The 17,005-nt window shown below is 53.1% G+C and overlaps 1 protein-coding gene across 2 annotated transcripts in view; it reads right to left on the reverse strand.

Moving 5' to 3' along the window:
* The window catches only part of RYR1 (ryanodine receptor 1), a 98,417-nt gene that overhangs the window by 46,348 nt on the left and 35,064 nt on the right, over positions 1–17,005 (reverse strand). For both annotated transcript variants that reach the window (XM_081119962.1, XM_081119961.1), the window contains exons 38-64: positions 16,581–16,727; positions 14,924–15,197; positions 14,216–14,330; positions 13,997–14,129; positions 13,690–13,784; positions 12,267–12,402; positions 11,877–12,063; positions 11,684–11,792; positions 11,205–11,325; positions 10,946–11,115; positions 9,488–9,708; positions 9,221–9,311; positions 8,180–8,320; positions 7,635–7,798; positions 7,439–7,517; positions 7,125–7,214; positions 6,530–6,670; positions 6,190–6,264; positions 6,013–6,088; positions 5,538–5,661; positions 5,153–5,268; positions 3,881–3,948; positions 3,657–3,778; positions 3,149–3,198; positions 2,719–2,779; positions 2,389–2,627; positions 382–463 (exon numbers count right to left, since the gene is read on the reverse strand). In XM_081119962.1, the coding sequence (XP_080976088.1) occupies positions 382–463; positions 2,389–2,627; positions 2,719–2,779; positions 3,149–3,198; positions 3,657–3,778; positions 3,881–3,948; positions 5,153–5,268; positions 5,538–5,661; positions 6,013–6,088; positions 6,190–6,264; positions 6,530–6,670; positions 7,125–7,214; positions 7,439–7,517; positions 7,635–7,798; positions 8,180–8,320; positions 9,221–9,311; positions 9,488–9,708; positions 10,946–11,115; positions 11,205–11,325; positions 11,684–11,792; positions 11,877–12,063; positions 12,267–12,402; positions 13,690–13,784; positions 13,997–14,129; positions 14,216–14,330; positions 14,924–15,197; positions 16,581–16,727 (3,427 nt within the window). The remainder of the gene's footprint in view (positions 1–381; positions 464–2,388; positions 2,628–2,718; positions 2,780–3,148; positions 3,199–3,656; positions 3,779–3,880; positions 3,949–5,152; positions 5,269–5,537; positions 5,662–6,012; positions 6,089–6,189; positions 6,265–6,529; positions 6,671–7,124; positions 7,215–7,438; positions 7,518–7,634; positions 7,799–8,179; positions 8,321–9,220; positions 9,312–9,487; positions 9,709–10,945; positions 11,116–11,204; positions 11,326–11,683; positions 11,793–11,876; positions 12,064–12,266; positions 12,403–13,689; positions 13,785–13,996; positions 14,130–14,215; positions 14,331–14,923; positions 15,198–16,580; positions 16,728–17,005) is intronic.

Genomic DNA, 17,005 nt, shown 5'->3' on the forward strand with positions numbered 1-17,005 from the left:
CACTCGTGATCCTGGCTCAGGAGAGCCCACATGGGCACTGCCAGGGCTCTCCCCAGTGCCCCCAGTGTGCTATGGCTATGTGCCACCCTTGTTTCTGCAAGCCCCTTCCAGGGCAAACTTGTTCCCCAGCGAAGAACAACCTGGCATCAGGGCCAGCAAGTACCCCTCCAGCGCCTGGGATCGCCGCTTCCATTGTTGGCCTTCCCCTGAGTGCCCTCATGTGGCCACCTTGGAGAACTGCAGCTGCCACAACGTAGGTGTCTGTTGTTGAAGACTGAACATCTCCCCTACTTTTCACTCCCCCATCTTCTCTTGCATCCTCCCCTCCCTGAGCCCCCACAGTGCCCACTCCAGCTCAAAAACTATGGTTGTTCCTCTTACTTTTCCACATAAGAGTTTCTGGTCGTTCCCAGAGAGTAGATACTGCACAGTGTTCGGTAGCATGAGACCTGGACGTCATCCACTGAGAGAGAGAGAACAGGGGTCAAGGATGTGCCCACCATACCAGTGCCCACAACCCCCCTGCCCTGAGCAGGGGCTGTAGATCTGCCCGCTATTTATTAGTTTTGTGACTTGATCAAATATAACTCTCTTGGTCTGTTTTCCTATCTGTAAAATGGGGATAATTATAGTATCTTCCTCGTGGGGGTTATTGTGAGGATCAAATGAGTTAATACTTGGAAAGTAATTAAAACAAGGCACACAGCAGGCACTCAATAAAGGCTCATGTTGTCCTCCCCTTGGAGAGGAGTCATGGATCTCTTTGATGATAGTGACAGGAACTCTCTCCAGAAAAATGCAAACAAGCATGCAATCCTGACAATTTCAGGTTAGCCACACATTCTCCTGGGAAGGTCAGGCTAAGGACCTCATCAACTTCACAAATGTCACTAGGCAAAAGGGCAGGGGGACTGTTCTAGATTGAAAAGAGACTACAAAGCCATGAGAAAAACTTCACTGGATTCTGAATTTTTTTAAAAAATCAAAAGCATTTTGAGGGTAATAGGGAAATTTAAATATAGTCAGGTTAGGGCTGATATTGATATAGTGGTTACATGAGAGAAAGTTCTTAGGAGACACGAGCTGAATATTTAGAGATAAGATGTCACTATGTGTGCAACTCACATTCAAAAGTTCAGGAAAGTCTGCAGAACATTTCACCCATAAAGTGAAAGGTAAAGCAAATGGGTCAAGTTCTTAACAATTCTGGGGGGAAAACCCCATCCAAGTGCTACTTTTCTTACTTTTATCACTAGGTTCTAATTTCAAATTAACAGCGAGAGGGGATATGGCTCTACTATCCCTCAGTCCCCATAGCCCATAAGCCCTACAGTCCATTCTGGATGCCTCCCCTGGGGCTTCTGCAGGCTGCTCACAACCATTGAGTCCTAAAGTGACCTCAGCCTCTCCCTAGTCTGTCTCATGGAGGCCCCACTGTGCCAAGGCCCGCACATCAGGGCCTTGTACCTCATGCTGAACACCTCCCCTCCACAGCCTGTCCCCTCAGTCTCCTGAGCACCTCTCCTGCCAACCCTTCCTGTCCTTCTCCAGCTCCCCCATGGTCCAGGCCACATCTTATAGGGTACTTTTGAGTACCTGAACACACAATATCCTGACACCCCATTGGGTGTTTCATCTTGCCTATGTCTTTTTAATGACAGTATGTCACACACTGTGTGTACTCTGTCACAAGATCCCAGGTGAGGTGCCATTTGGTAGAATAAACATGGCAGACACTGCTAATTGACTCCCAGTGCCTGCTCTTACCTTCTTTCTGTACTTCTCTTCTTTCTAATAATAGACCTACAATATTTATCTCTACACATGACCTCCCAGAATAAAGGCTACTTTCCCAGCCTCCTTTGCAGCAACATGGGCCACATGCTAAGTTCTGGCCAATGGGATGGATGTAAGCAGGAGTGATGAGGACCACTTCTAGGTTGTTCCTTTAAAAAAACTGAGATGCCCTCCTCTTTGCTTTTTCTCCTCTCATACTGGCTAGAATAAGGATATAATGGTGTGCTATCTTGGACCACGTGGGTAAAAGCAATATTTCAGAGATGGCAGAGCAACAAAATGGAGGGAACCTGGGATCCTGACATTATGATCCACTTACAAATAGACTGTTACATGAGACAAAAATATAATTCTGTCTTGCTTAAACTGGTGATTTAGACTCTTTGGCTAGAGCTGCTGAACTCATATCCTAATCAACTCATTCTATCACCTACTAATTTAGTGAACGCAAACTTTGCTTATGGCAATAAATCCACTCAATAAATACACACTTAAACACTTGAGGATTCTATCTGGCACACAGGGATGGGTGGTGTTGGCTGAATTGACCCCCCACCCCCCACCTCTTCCCTTGGGGTCAGGAGTCCTTACAGATGACATCATCTCCAAACTGGTGCTGGGCGATGTGCTGGAAGAGGGTGGTGAGGACGGGCAGCAGGGCCACGGTGGTGTAGGTGAGGTTCTGGCCCACACCCTTCACCTGTGTGCGTGCCTGTGACACCTTGCCTAGCCGCAGGTTCTCTACCATCTTCTCAATGTCCTCTGAGGCACTCTCAAAGAAGGAACGGAGGCCAGCCTTCACGATCTCGGGGCCTGACTTCATCACCGTCCTAGGAGTGAAGTGGGGGCACCACAGTTCTAGAATCTGAGAGTTTAGATTTCGGAAAATCTAGGAATGGGCACCATGACCTGTAGCCCTACCTGGCATCCAGGGAGCGTGCCAGGATGTGAAGACAGTTGACCACAGCTGGGGCATCCGTCCCTGAGGGAGGAAGACGAGCTTGGATGAAGGACTACAGGACAGTACCTCCCTCTACATTCACCCCAAATGATCTCTGTCCACTCCCACCCAGACTCCCCATCCAAGCCCTGACCCCTCAGGCTCCTACTCTCTGGTGATGAGTCTGTTTCCCCCACCCTGGTCTGGGAGCTCCATGAGGGCACAGCCCAGGACTCTCCAAGTCACTGCCCTGTCCCCAAGTCTACCTAGTCCACGTCGAGTCCAGGGAAAGAACACAGTAAAGGTTGTTACAATTAAGGCATGAACCTGGGCCTTGTTTCTTTAGGGTGGGGTTGGTGATGAGGGAAGAGGGGGGAGATAAAGAAGAGCTCAGGGAGCAAAGTTACTTACCAAAGAGAGAGACTCGGTGACGGACAAGAGCGGCAAGCTTGCAGAAGAGGCTGACGATAGAGAAAGAAATAGAAGGACAGGGGAAGCAGGGTACAAGGACTCCAAGGGGACAAGGGCGGTGATGACACAATTAGAGGAGGCAGGGACAGGGAGAGAGGGACAGAAGACAGAGCCAGGAGGAGGTAGGATGATGGGGAAGGAAAAAAAGGAGACAGGAGGGGTAGGGAGGGGCAGAGAGATGAGTAAGCTTGAAAGTGACTGGCAAGAGCTGGCATGTTGGGGGTGGGGTGGGGAGGCTGGTCTGCCTTTCTGACTGGGCGACCTGTTTGCATGACAGTCCCGTGTCCTGGGAAAGCCCTTGGTCTTGGGCACACCAGGACAGCAGGCAGAGGTGGTGAGTGCCCAGCACCCAAGCCAGAGGCCCTAAGGTGCGCCATAGGAGTATAAGGTCCAGGGATACAGTGCTGTGAGGTCAGGGCACTGGGTCAGAGGTCACAGGGTAGCCCACCTGGTGATCATTTCCTTCTCTTTATTGGAGGCGTGGCCACCACTGCCCAGCACTTTGGCTGGTGTGGACAAGAAATACAGGCAGTGGTTGGTGAAGTACTGGTTGATCAAAGGGAGCAGGATCTGAGGGTGGGGTGGGGAGGAGATAAGTGTGACTGAGTGAAGGGTGAGGAGAACCCATCATTCAATTCCCAGCCCCCTCCAGCTTCTGAGCCCACCTCTCACCTTGGCAAAGAATTTAATCTCCTGTTCATGAGGGGACTTTTCTACTCGTCCACTGCTGACCACAGCCTCTGGTGGCGGGGGGCAAAAAGGGGTCACGGTGTGTTCAAGGCTAGGGAACTCAGGGTGTTATGATGGGGCAGAGTTAGGGTGTGATGGGAGGTAAATTCTGGACATGAAGTCACTTTGTTGGCCCTGAGATAAACCCCTCTCTCCTACCTTTCATCGGCTGCCCTAACTCCTTGATCAAACCCTTCTTGAGGCTAAGAATGGGGAAGAGGGCAAGCTGGGATGGGGCAAGGCCATGGAATGTCCCCCTCCTCTCCTATCACAGCCCTTTTCTTCCTGAACGTCCATACCTGGCACTGAGTAAATTTGGAATTACTGAATGATAGACCAAATGAAACAAGAAGTCAATATTGGTAACTTTAAAACGGAAATCAACTTGAAACACAATAATGATGGTGACAGTAATAACTAACACTCTTAAAATAATAATGCTGACTCTAATTATTATGTGTGTGCTCTGTTTTGGCACCGTGAGAAACATCCTCGCACCATCTCCTCCCACCTTGGAGGTCTGTATACAGTAAGTTTTCGTTTAACATCCTCCTTAGGTTCCTGGAAACTGCAACTTCAAGCAAAACCATGTATAAGGAAACCCACTTGACCATAGGCTAATTGATAGAAACAAGAGTTAAGTTCCTATGGCATATTTCTCATCACCAAAGCATCACCAAACTTCTAAATAAAGACCCCGAACACTTCCAATGTGAAACTTTGAAATAAATGTGAGCTCTATATAGGTTTAGAAACCACTCCAGAGGCTGCCTTGTCACCTCTCTGACCCCATTTCCTCTCACTCTCCCCCTCAGCCACTCTGCTGCAGCCAAATGGGCGTAGTATTCGTAGCAGGGACCTCTCAGGGCCTTTGCACTGGCTGTTCCTCTGCCTGGAATACCCTCCCCCTATGTCCACACGGCTCCCTCCTCTGTCCATCAAGGTCTTCTGGAATGCTCCCCTCCCCACAATCCTTAGCTGGCTCTAGTATAGTCTTCTCTCCATAACACTAACCACCTTCCGACAAGTGCAGAGATTTAGTTATTTCTGACGTTAATTGTCGGAATCCAGGGCAGGGGTCTTTGTCTGTCTTGTTCTCTGCTTATTTCCAACACCTGGAACACTGTCTGGCACAGCAATTAGATGAGGGAGGAAGGAGACATGCATGACTGGGGTCCCAGGCAGGGTGGGCAGCAGGGAGGGACTTCTCTGTACCCAGGTGGGCGATAAACTCTTGGGAAATGTCCATCCAGCGCAGCAACTGCTGCAGGAAGCCAAAGGCGAACCGTTTCTCAATGGAAGATGTATCCAGCTCCATGTCCTTAAGGCCCCTGCATGGACAGGTGGAGGGAAGGGTTGGCCCAGACGCAGAACACCCTGTTCCCATCCTTCTCTAGCTCCAACTCTGTTCGCCCGAGTTCCCAGCTCCTCCCTGGAGTGGGCCTGCCTCTTTACCCCTTCTCTCCAGACCCCACCCTCTTAGCCTCCTCCCTTCTTTGGCCCTGCCTTCCCTACACTGGCCTCAGTTCCCCCAGCCGCTGCCTGGTGAGTCCTGCCCCTCTTCCCCACTGCTCCCAGGTCCAGCTCCCTGAACAAGTACCTGGTGACCGCATAGCCGTTCATCTGCAGGAACTTCAGCAGCTCCTGGGCCTTCTCTCGATCTCGTGCCTTCTCCTTGGCAGTGAGCGTGTCGTAGGGGACCAGCAGGGGGTGGGTCCCACCACCTGGGGTGGCAAAGATCAGAAATCAGGGGGCTGGGAGGGACCCAGGCCACTCCCACTCTCATTGAAGTGGTTCCTGCAGTTGAAGGCTTATGTGATTATTGTAATAAAGACAGAGTTAAAATAACCAAAACATTGCTTTAGGATGCTCGTCCCATGCTCACCACAGCCCTATGGTAGTAAACGCCATTACTCCCACCATACCAAAGCAGACACAGAGGTTCAAGGGGATGAAAGCAATTGTGGAAGGTGAAAGTCACACAACTGTAACGTAAGCCCTTATGATTCCAGAGCCTATGACTAGGAGGCCGTGGAGAAGGGGGACCTGAGCGGGAGTGGGATGGGCACCCTCACCCTTGGCCTCCAGCTCCAGCTTCTTCTTTCGCCCCCATGTGTTGTGGTAATTTTCTGCCAGCTGTTCGGCCATGGCCTGGGAGTGGATGCGGAGAGTCAAGGCCCAGACTCAGAAGATGTCCTCCCCACCCCAACAGACACCTCCACACCCCCCAAATAAAAGGTCAGGGGTCTCACCTGCAGCTCCCGGGACAGGGTAACTCCGCTGAGGTCGGGCGGTTGGGGGTTGTAGCCTTCTCTCGGATCATAGGTCTGGGAGGGCAAGGGAGAGATGTGGGGGTTGATGGGTTAGCAGGAAGCCCAGGCCGGGAGCCAGTCTACCCCCCTCACCTGGCCCTAGGCCCCTGCTCTGCACCCTCTCCTTAAGGCCCTGCCTCTAAGCCACCCCTCCTCTTTCCTCTGCCCTCTCCCTTCCTGGGCCTTCTCCTGCACCCCGCTGCTGGCCTTCCTCCAGCCCTCATCCCACCTCCTCCCTGGCCCTATTCCAGCCGCTCCCACCCCATGACCCCGCCCCCACCTGAGCACTTTGGGAGATCTTCCGCGTTTTTTTCTTCTCCGTCTTCTCCTCCTCACCCTCCCTGGCCTTCTCTATGGTCCATTCCCAGGCAATCATGGCCTTCAAGGACTCCTTGATGGGCCAGCGGTAGATCTCTTTGTCCTGGGGTAGACAGGAGAAAGGGGAGTTGGTGGAATGAGGTGAGAGGAAGGTGGAGGTATGAGATCCTGGCTCAGCTTTCCTGGCTTCCAGGATCCCAAGAAGGGGGAAGCCCCCAGCACATGGCTAGGAAGTGGGCCAGTAGAATTCGAACCTAGGTCTCTCCCCTGCTCTGTAACAGAGCTTCCCGAACAAACTCTCAATGTCCCATCTTACACACGAGACTCGGAGAAGTTAAGTATGGTCAAGGAATCAAACCCAGGCTCTCTGGCTCTTCCAGAAGGAACACTAGGAGTCCTGGGTTTGGGGGAGGCAACCAAGTTCACGGAAAAGGCATAGTCCATGGAGGGGGATCTAACTAGATACAAGCCCGTGAAGCAGATTCACTCCTCCCTGAAGCCCCAAATTTGGAGGTTTCATTTCAGAACCCTGACACTGGCCCCCAAGGCCTGGTCACCTTCTCCGAAAAGGTCTTATAGGGCCTCAGCATGGGGTGGGTCTTCAGTTCCTCATCTGCGTTCTCCCCATAGGACCAGTTGTTTTGGATCTGGAGGTGAAAAGGGGTGGGGGGAGGCAGTGTTACCACAGAGCTGAGGGTGGGGGCAGGACGAGGGGTAGACAGCAGCTGGGGGAACACAGAGAGGGAACCCTGGAGGGGCTGAGGGCTCCAGAGGAGGCTGTGGGTCTCAGGAAGAGTTAAGGGTCTCAGGAAAGCTAGGGTTTTGAGGCAGGGCTAGGAGTTCCTGGGGAGGGGAGGACCCTGAGGCCAACCTTGTCGAAGGCCCACTTCTCATGTGTGTACTCCGCGAACTTGTTAATGAAGGAGTCCAGCTTCTCTGGGATGATCACACTATTAGGGGGCACAGGGTCAGCAGATGGTGGGGCTGGCCCTTCCTTCCATCTCTGACAGTCACATTCTACTTCTCTCTGCCCCCAGGCCCCACCCTCTCCTGCCTCTAGGTCTTACTTGAGGGTCTCCACAGGCCGAGGATCAAAGTTGCCTTCAGCATCCACTGTGGCCTTTTTCTCAGCCTTGGATGAGTAAGAGGCATCCACGTAGTCAGGGGGCAGGGCCCCTGCGATGGCGCACAGACAAGGCATAGCTATGCGGTACAGCTCTGGGTCATATTTCTGGGGATGCCAGGGACAGGGGTGTCACTGCAGGCCTGGCTGAGCCTGCAGTCCCTGGAGCCCAATGACCTCAAATTTACCCCTCCCATCAGCCACCCCCCTCCCTGCACCCACAAACATGAATTATAGTCTCTCTTCCTGAAACCCAAACCTCAGTCCCATCTGGACCTTCAAACTATCCTGTTACCTCCTCCAGGTCCCCAAATGAGAGGCTCATCCCATCTTCCATGACACACAAACCAGAGGTCCAACTCATGGATTCTCTTGGATTCAAACTGCCTTCCTCCCTGAACCCCACATTTAGGGATTTCATTCTGATTCCTGACTTCGGACCCCACCCCCTCCAAAGAGCTTTCATTCAGGGTTCCTGGGTGCTCAGACCTTGTGTGCCAGCGAATCAAAGATGCCCCAGAAGAGTTTCCTTGTGAGGTGCAGCTCTTCCTCTGAGGTGATGCCGAAGTTGGCCCAGCCGGTGGGCAGGCAATAGTACTTCCAACAGCGCTCATAGTGGTTGGTGAGGAGCTGGGTGGGAATAAGGGGGACACACAAATGAGGGGACAAAAGCAGGTGGCAGGCAAATGAAAGTCATGGGAGGCCCAGGGCTGCCAGTGCTTTTACATTATAAAGGAGGTGTGGGTTATGCAAATGGTGCTAATGAGGGGAATGGTATTCTTATTGGGGAGGGGTCCTGGACAGTTTAATATGCAAATTTAGCAATTCTAATTTAGAGTCAGGATGGGCATTAAACCGGAGCTGGATTTGTCTGGTGTTGCTTTACACAAGCAATCCATGAGTAGGGTTGTGAGTAAACAGACGTGTGGATGCAGTGGTTTGCTCTTATGTAAATTATCATGCCAAATAGAAACATTAGCAGCACTCCATACAGATATATGGTAATTGGGAAGAGGGCCTCCGTATCCAATATGTAAATTTGAAATAGGGACTGATTTAGATGCAAAATAGTCAAGATATCTGAGTTGGAAATATCTCTTTAGGAAAACTAGCTTGCAAATTAAAAAAAGTAACAGGAGAGACAGTGTGCAAATATTCAGAATAGCTGTGGTACTGTTTATTAAAATAAATGTACTCATTTGAATAGTAGAAGGCTGGTGGTCTGGGCATGAAAACAAGCATGCCACTTAGGGAAAGTGGTGTGCCCCATGCAAATATATGCTAATATATGTGCCGGCTGGCTCACTGTTAAGCAAATTAAACATTAATTAGAGAGTGTTAGAGGCACCAATGACGCAAAGCGAATATTCTGGGAACCCCGGTAGGCAAACGAGAATGCTACAGAATGGCTTCACATTTGCAATTTAACTGGCCTGGGGGTGCTGACAGAAATGAGCCCCCCAGTCCGAGGGCGGAGCACCGGGTGGGCGGGGCACGGAAATAAGCGCGCTACAGAGCGCCCGCGCTCACCTTGAGGGGCATCTTGGCGAACTCGTTGAGAATGGGCACGTCGAACACCAGGCGCCGCAGCAGGTGCTGCAGCATGGACGGGCGGATGTACCTGCGGGGACATCCCGCGGGCGCGGGCTCTCACCCTGAAGCCCCCGCAGCCCGCCGCCCCGCCCCGCCCCGGCCCCGCCCTGGCCCCGCCCTGCCCCGGGTCCCGCCCCGCCCCGCCCCCGGTCCCGCCCCGCCCCGGGTCCCGCCCCGCCCCCGCCCCGCCCCGCCCCGCCCCACCTGCAGAGCGCCATGAGGCAGTCCTCGATGACGTCGCGCTGCGCCTTGGTGAGCGAGCGGCCGCGGGACAGGCGGTACACCGTGTGAAGCATCGAGTCCACCATGATGGCGCGGTGCTCGGTTCCCGCGAAGAGCGGCGCGCACTTGGTGATGAGCGGCAGCACCGCCAGGCACAGGTACCGGTTCAGCGCCAGCGCCATCTCCGTGGTGCTGAAAGTGGCCTGGGGCGCAGACGGGGGACGTCAGGCCCCACGCTGGCTCCTGGAGTTGCCCGGGCGCTCGCGCTGGACAACTCGGAGCAAACGGCCCAGGCTTCTGGGCTGTCCCCCAAACCTGCTCCTCCTAGTCTCCACTCCCTTATTACTTGGGACTGTGCAAATTTTCAAACCCGTACAAAAGTGGAGAAGCCAATTAGTGAACCCTCTTTACCTCGATGAGACTGTTCTGCAGTTTCCACCTTCCGCATGTTTATTTCCTCTAACCCCACCTTTTTTCCTGTGATATTTTCATGCAACACCAGCCATATACCATTTTACCCAAAGATACCCAAATATGTGTCTCCATTCAGACAAATACTTCTATTTAACCTTCCATGCTGCCATTATCACACCTCACAGAATTAACAATGTCTTAATATTCATGATCAGCTTTCTCCAATTGTCTCAAAAGTTGCTTTGCATTTAGCTGAGATTGTTTGGATCAACATACTATGTTTAGCTGATGGGTCTCTTAGGTCTTTTCATCTGCAACTGTCCCTTTTCCTCCCCCTTTTAATAGTATTTATTTGCCGGAGTAACTGGATCATTGGTCCAAAGGAATTTCCTACATTTTGGCTTCCTGGTCACTTCCTGGTGGTGTCAGTAGGCTTGTTTCTCTGTTCCCGCATTTCTGATAAGCTGATGGTTATAGGGTCACGCTCCTGTGTTCCTTTTCCCAGTTAACGGCTATTTCTCCCATCTTAAGAAGAGACTTCTTTTGACCAAGGTCACCCCTCCAGCACATCTCCGTCCCTCTGCCTTCTTTGTCACCAACTTGTGTAAAGACTGTCAACACTCACTGTCCCCACACCTCACCTCTCAGGCTCCTTAAACTCTCTCCAGTAGGGCATTTGCCCCACTGCCTTGTTGAAACTGCTTGTCAAGGTCACCAGTGACCTCCATCTGGCCCAACCAGTGGTCAGTTCTCAGTCCTCACCTTACTTGGCATTGTCACCTGTCATTAGTATTGTTGTGCTCAGGTCTTTGTGTCTCCATGATCTTTGTGAGCTGTCACTGAGGATAATTTCTTACAACCTGAGGTGTTGGAGATCCCACCACCCCCTTTCCCAGAACTCAGTTTTCCTTGGTTTTGTCTTCTGTCTTCTATGTGATGGTGGGGGAGGGCGGATCAGGATGTGCACACAATTTCAGAGCACACTCTTCCCACTCTGGAAGTAGGGAGGGTGGCCAGGCTACTCACCGTGTCCAACGAGGCAGCTGCCCTCATGTCGGGCAAGAATCCCACGTCCAGCACGTGCAGCAGGAAGTCCTGGTTCTCGATGCCATACACACGGTCCAAGAAGAGCACCATGGATGCCTTGTGGTCAGGCACAAAGGATGCCGACATCTTTGGCTGTACCAGAGCCCCATCTGTGGGCAAGGAAATGGGGGGGGTCAGGGATGCCCTTCAGAACTCTCTCCCCAGCATCACCCCCTTGATGAGTCCCATCCCATCCCACCTTTGCCCAGGGTGGGGATCTGTAGTGGGAGGCTGATGATGCCCACGAGGTCGTCCAGGGGCACGAGGGAGCGCAGGATGGCACGGATCCGCAGGGCCTCACCCTTGCCAGCTTGGATTAGCTGGAGGGGAGAGGGGCATATTATTGGGAAGCCATAACCCATTTGGTCATTACCCCACTCTGTCCCTCCTGATGCATTGATTGGCAGGTGGAGCAGAACTCCTTCTCACGGGGCTAACTCCAAGATACACAGCCCTGCCCCTGCCTGTGCATCTCCCATGCAGCCTTGACCACCCTGTGCTCTCACTGCCTGGTCCTCCACCACACTGGACAGGGAGCTCTGGGAGAGTGGGGTCTGGGGCTGCCTTGGTCACTGCTGTGTCCCCAGCATTGCCTAACCCAGGACCAATTTTGAATGACCGAACAAAGAGGTTTAAGGTTGGCCGTGCTTGCCCCCACCCTCGGTCTTTGGTTCTCACATGCATCTCAGGTGCACAGCGTCCAAGCAGATCAATCAAGGCAGCGTAGAAGGACATGATGGCGTGTCCCAGGTGCACCCGGTTTTCCTCGGGGGGCTCCTCCCCAAAGCTGCAGGGGAAGGAGGGTGGTGTGGGGAGGCAGCAAAAGGGAAGAGGAGAGCAGGTTCTGTTGAGGAGGGGGCAAGAGACTCACTGCTCACGCCGCCGGTCCCTACGGACACCCGGGCCATCCCTTGCAGGGTCCTCGGAGATGCGGATGGCCTCTTCGATGGCGGCCAGCAGTCCCGAGCCGCCCTCACCCCTCAGGGCCGGCCCAAAGCACTCGGGCTTGCGGATGAGCAGCCGCACCACCACGTTGGCATTCTCCTCCACGCTCTCACCTGGTGGCTCGGTGGGGTCAGGAGGCCTCATGAGCCCAGGGTCCCTCCCTGGGCAGCCTTGGACCCAGCACTTCAAGGGTTCATGCCCAGACCCCACCTCCTGCCCAGGCCAGGCCTGCAGCTCCAGATGTGGGCCACACTCGAGGGAGGCTTTGGCCGGTGACCCCAGCCTCAGCTGCCACCTCCGCCACCACCTGCCTCACCATTGACGAAGACAGCGAAGCGCAGGAAGTCCAGGTAGCGCTCGCCACCACAGGGGTTCCAGCCGATGTCCGGGTATCCTTTGGCCAGGAGCATGGGACAACTTTGGAGGCCACAGCCAGCCAGGTAGGACACCACCTGGGGGCAGAGGAGGGCTCAGCCAGAGGCCAGACCCACACTACCTTCCTCCCCAAGTCTCAGGTCCCTGCCAATCCCCGATGCTCCACACTCCGATTATCTCTGGAACCCTCGGCAAACGATAACTCTCATGGCCCACCCTCATCTCCCACCTGCCATCAGGGGGCCTCTACTCTGGGCTCCCTCCTCCCTCCCGGTCTGTGCCACACACAGTCAGAGGGACCCTGCAAACACCTAAATTGGGTCATGTCCTCCCCCTGCTCAGAATGCTCCGGTAGTGCCATCACACTTGGTAAAAGCCAGAACACTCACTGTGGCCCACAAGACCCTCCACACAACCTTCCCCACACCTTCTGCCCGCACCTCCCACCACTCACCCCTCGCTCCCTCTGCCCCAGCCATGCTGGTCTCTTTACTGTTCTTCAAAATCATGAGGCCCACTCCCGCCTCATGCCTTGGGCTAGCTACTCCCCGGCCAGGAATACCCTTCCCCCTGGGGTCCGCAGGCCCCTCACCCCCTTCATGGCTTTACCTGAATGTCCCTTTCTCAGGGAGGCTTTCTCTGACCGCTCTTGTCTAAACTTGGACGCCCTTCTAACACTCGATATTTTCCCCTGCTTGCTCTTTTCCTCTTTATCACCCATCACCAGCTAATGTGCCACATATTTTACCTTTTCATCTCATTTATTATCCATCCTCCCAACTACACTATCCAACTAGATTGAGGACAAGGGTTCCTGACTGTCTCAATCACTGCCATACCCCTACTGCCCTGCACAGGTCCTGGCACATAGCAGGTGCTCAATAAATATTTGTTAAACAAATACTATAATAGTGGATAAGTGTTACTGAGTGCTTACTGTTTTGTAAATGCTTTCACAGATCAGCTCATTTAATCCTCTGACCAACTCTATAACATTGTTTTAATTATTATATTCATTCTGCAAATGAGGAGACAGAGGCCTGGAGAATTTAAGTCATTTGTCCAAGGCCACGCAACAAGGGAGTGGGGAGAGTTAAATCTAAGTTGCTGAACTCCAGAGCCATGCCCTTCAGCGCTACACCCAGAAGTAGGGGCACAGAAGGCGAAGAAATGTGCCAACGCCACACAGCTGGGGAGGGTGGAGCGTCAATTTGCCCTCAGCCCCGTGAATGAGTGACTGGGTCCTGTTCTTTCCCTGAAAATTATTCCCTTTCTGATTTGGTCCTGGACCATCCAGAATGGCCCTGCAGAATGGGTCCTGACTCAGCAGGTGCCCACAGGGTCCAGGCCTCCTCCCTCCGCACCTTCTCCAGGTCCTGCTCCTGCAATGCCAAGGCCAGCTCATTGTTGTCAATGACAGAGGCAGCTGCCACATCCAGGGGTGTGGAGCCCTGCATGCCTGTGGGGGACAGAGGTGGTGAGAATGCGCTTTGGAGGTTCAAAGCCACCTGTCTCTCTCCTGCTTATCTTACCTCCTCTGGGAAGCCCTCCCTGACCACCCCTCTCCAGCCTGGGTCGGGTGCTTCTTCTGGCCTGTGCTTCCCCATCCCAGGCTTGACCACTCTGGGCTGTTGCTGTCTGGGGGGCAGCACTGGGCTCGGGAGTACTCACCCAGGCCAATGCCACTGTTCTCAAGCAGGTAGCTCAGGTGGTCAAACATGGAGCGCTGGTTCTGCCGGCTAATGCGGCAGAAGTAACAGAGGAAGCGGCAGCAGCTTGTCACCATCTTGGGGAAGCGGATCTCCTGGGGTGGGCAGGGTCGGCCAGTGGTCAGTGCCTGCCCTCCATGGCCCCTGCCGCTGAGCTCCTCAGCCTGTGCAGGACCCTTACCTTGGATTCACCACCGCCGAGGACATTCACCATGACCTCCATGACCGTCTCGTGCATGCCCAGTGCCCTCATCAGGTTCGGGTGTTGGTAGAAAACTTTGTTGTTCATGATGTTCCTGGGGATAGATGGAGGGTGTGGGTGGGGCCCAGGTCTAGAGAGAGCCCCAGATTCTTGGGGGAGCCATCACCAGGTGGGCTCCCCTAGGGAGACCTTTGTCATGTTGCCTGTTATATCCTCAAGTGCCCAGAAATGGCCTGGCACACAGTAGGTGCTCAATAAATGTTTGCTGAGTGACTGATTGAAGCACTTGACACTAAGTGAGTGCTCAATACTATTATTATTATTGCTACTGCTACAAGCAAGAGTTCACTGAAGCTGCAAGGAGACTCTACAAAGTGGGTGTGGCTCTTCCTCATTTGAGGTGAGGAAACTGATGCTCCAACAGGGTAAAACCTGTGCCAAGAGTCAGTCACAGGGGAGCAGGATCTGTTACCCCGGGGGGGGGGGTGTGGAGAGGTAAAGGGAAGGGACATTCTCCAGGGAGATGAGCCAGCTACCAGAGGAAATATATCACCCAGAGGATAGGAGGTGGAGGAAGGAGACATTATCTTATCCAGAGGATGTAACACAGGGGACAAGCTGGAGCCCAGAAGGTCCCCCCTCCCTTCCCCTGGGACTTGCACAGTCAAGGAGGGGGCAGAGCCTCACCCAATGCTCTGGATCATGAGGTTCTCCTCCTGGGGACCCATCTGCACAATGAGCAGCGAGCGGATCTGGCCGAGGCACTCAAGCAGGTTCATGGTGTCCACCACAGAGGACGGCGAGATGGTGTACGCCCGGGGCAGGGCGCGCAGCAGCTCCCCAAGCCCGTCGTACTGCCGGTGCAAGAGGCTGAACATGGCCCGGACCAGCTCAGGGCTCTGCACGAAGTCCTCCTGGGCCCAGCGCACCACTGTGTGAGACACCAGCTCCTGCAGTGACTCTGGGAAGGGGACACAAGGTTCAATACACTATGCCTGGCCAGGGCTTTAAGCCCAAACCATGCAGAAGGGGCCCCACTTTCCAGTGTCTTCCCAGTTATTAACCACCTCCCCCACCTGCCAGGAGTGCACGGAGTCTGGCAGATTTTTTTCTATTGCCCTAAAAGTCTCTCTGTTCTCTTCACCCTAATACCCCTTCCAAAAGGCCCCTACAAATTTCAAGAGGAAAAAAATTGAATCGCCAGAGAACCCGTGAGCACTATTATAAGCTCTTCCTTCACCTCTAAACACTCAAGCCTCGATTCCATGTGCTGCCCACTTTTCATCACAAGAGTCAACAGACACAAAGAAAAACTGCGAACACTTCACTATTATTTGAAAATGATGTCAGATAACTTTTTTATTTTCCCTGGTGATCTCCCTGGGCCTCGCCTTTCCTTCAGTCAGCATCCATTTAGCTCTCTGTCCCTCTTTCTCCCCCAACCCTTTTTCTTTCCAGGATTTCTAGGAGAGAAGACATATCTCCTGTGTCTCGGGGTTAAAAGAAACCTCCAGGCACTGGCATGAAACGATGGGGTCAATCCATGACCTGTGATGTGTTCATCTTACTTTCCTTCCCCACTCTGGACCATCACTTCTGACCTCACCTCCTGCCCCCTCCACCTGCACACTTCGCTCTAGCCACATTGGCCTCTAAACATACCAAGCATGTCTCTGCCTCAGGCCCTTTGCACTGGCTGTTCCTTCCCTAGACCTTTGCACACCTCGCTCCTGCAATTCCACTCCTCCTTCTTTGTCCCTCTTCCCTCTCACTCAATTATTCTTCTTCTTAACACCCCTGGCCACCTGACATTATGCAATATGTATATTTGTATCTGTCATAATAGCCTAAACTCCTTGAGGGCGGGGACTTTGATGCTTCCCCCTACTCTATTCCCCAGCCCTGCCAACAGTGCCTAGCCCAGAGTTGGCCCAGTAATAGTTTTCTCAATGTTGTAGAATAAACCCTGTAAAACATCAGGGACTCTGCTTTTCTAATCCCTCAGCATGGTAATAATTTCACCAAGAAAGAGAAGGAAAACAAAAAGCCACAAGGACATGGAAGCCATGGTGGTGCAGGACTTGCCATGTATGATGTAAATCTGCTCTGGAGGGCCATATGCCGCCCTGGTCCAGCACACCCACTGTGCAGCCCCATATTTGGGCCACACGTCCAGCACGCCTCCTCTCTCCTCTCCCTCCACTCCTCCTCGCCCTCCACTCCTCCTCTCTAATACCATTTACCCTCCCTTGCACTACTCTTCATGGCCTGTCTTGGGCCTAGTGGCCCCCCAAGCACAGGGGCGCCTGCCCCACCTCAGCCCCCCTAGTGGGCGGGTCCTCACTGGGTTTGCTCTCCTCAGCGGGCAGCTCCTCCTCAGGTTTCTCCTCCTCCTTCTTCACCAGCCGCACTTTCTCCAACAGGCTCCTCAGGCGGCTGCTCAGGGTGACCTCTTCCTCTGGTTCCTCCTCCTTCCCCTCCAGCTGAATTCCTGGAGGTGGTCAAGAAGGGAGGGAGTGTCACTCATCTGTTTGCTATTCCTATGCTTAATCATTCACTTTTTCATTCCTTCATCTGTTCACTCATTCATGTGTGCATTCATGGGTTTTTTTATTTGTTTCTTTATATGTCTACATGTTTTTTCATTTGTCTTTTAAATCAGCTACTGCAAATATCTTCAAAGAGCTAAAGGAAACCATGTCTGAAGTATTAAAGAGAAGCATGATGACAATGAGTCATCAAATAGAGAATGTTAATAATGAGGTAGGT

Source organism: Miniopterus schreibersii (genome assembly GCF_964146895.1).
Source record: "Miniopterus schreibersii genome assembly, chromosome: 18".
NCBI classification, from domain to species: domain Eukaryota; kingdom Metazoa; phylum Chordata; class Mammalia; order Chiroptera; family Miniopteridae; genus Miniopterus; species Miniopterus schreibersii.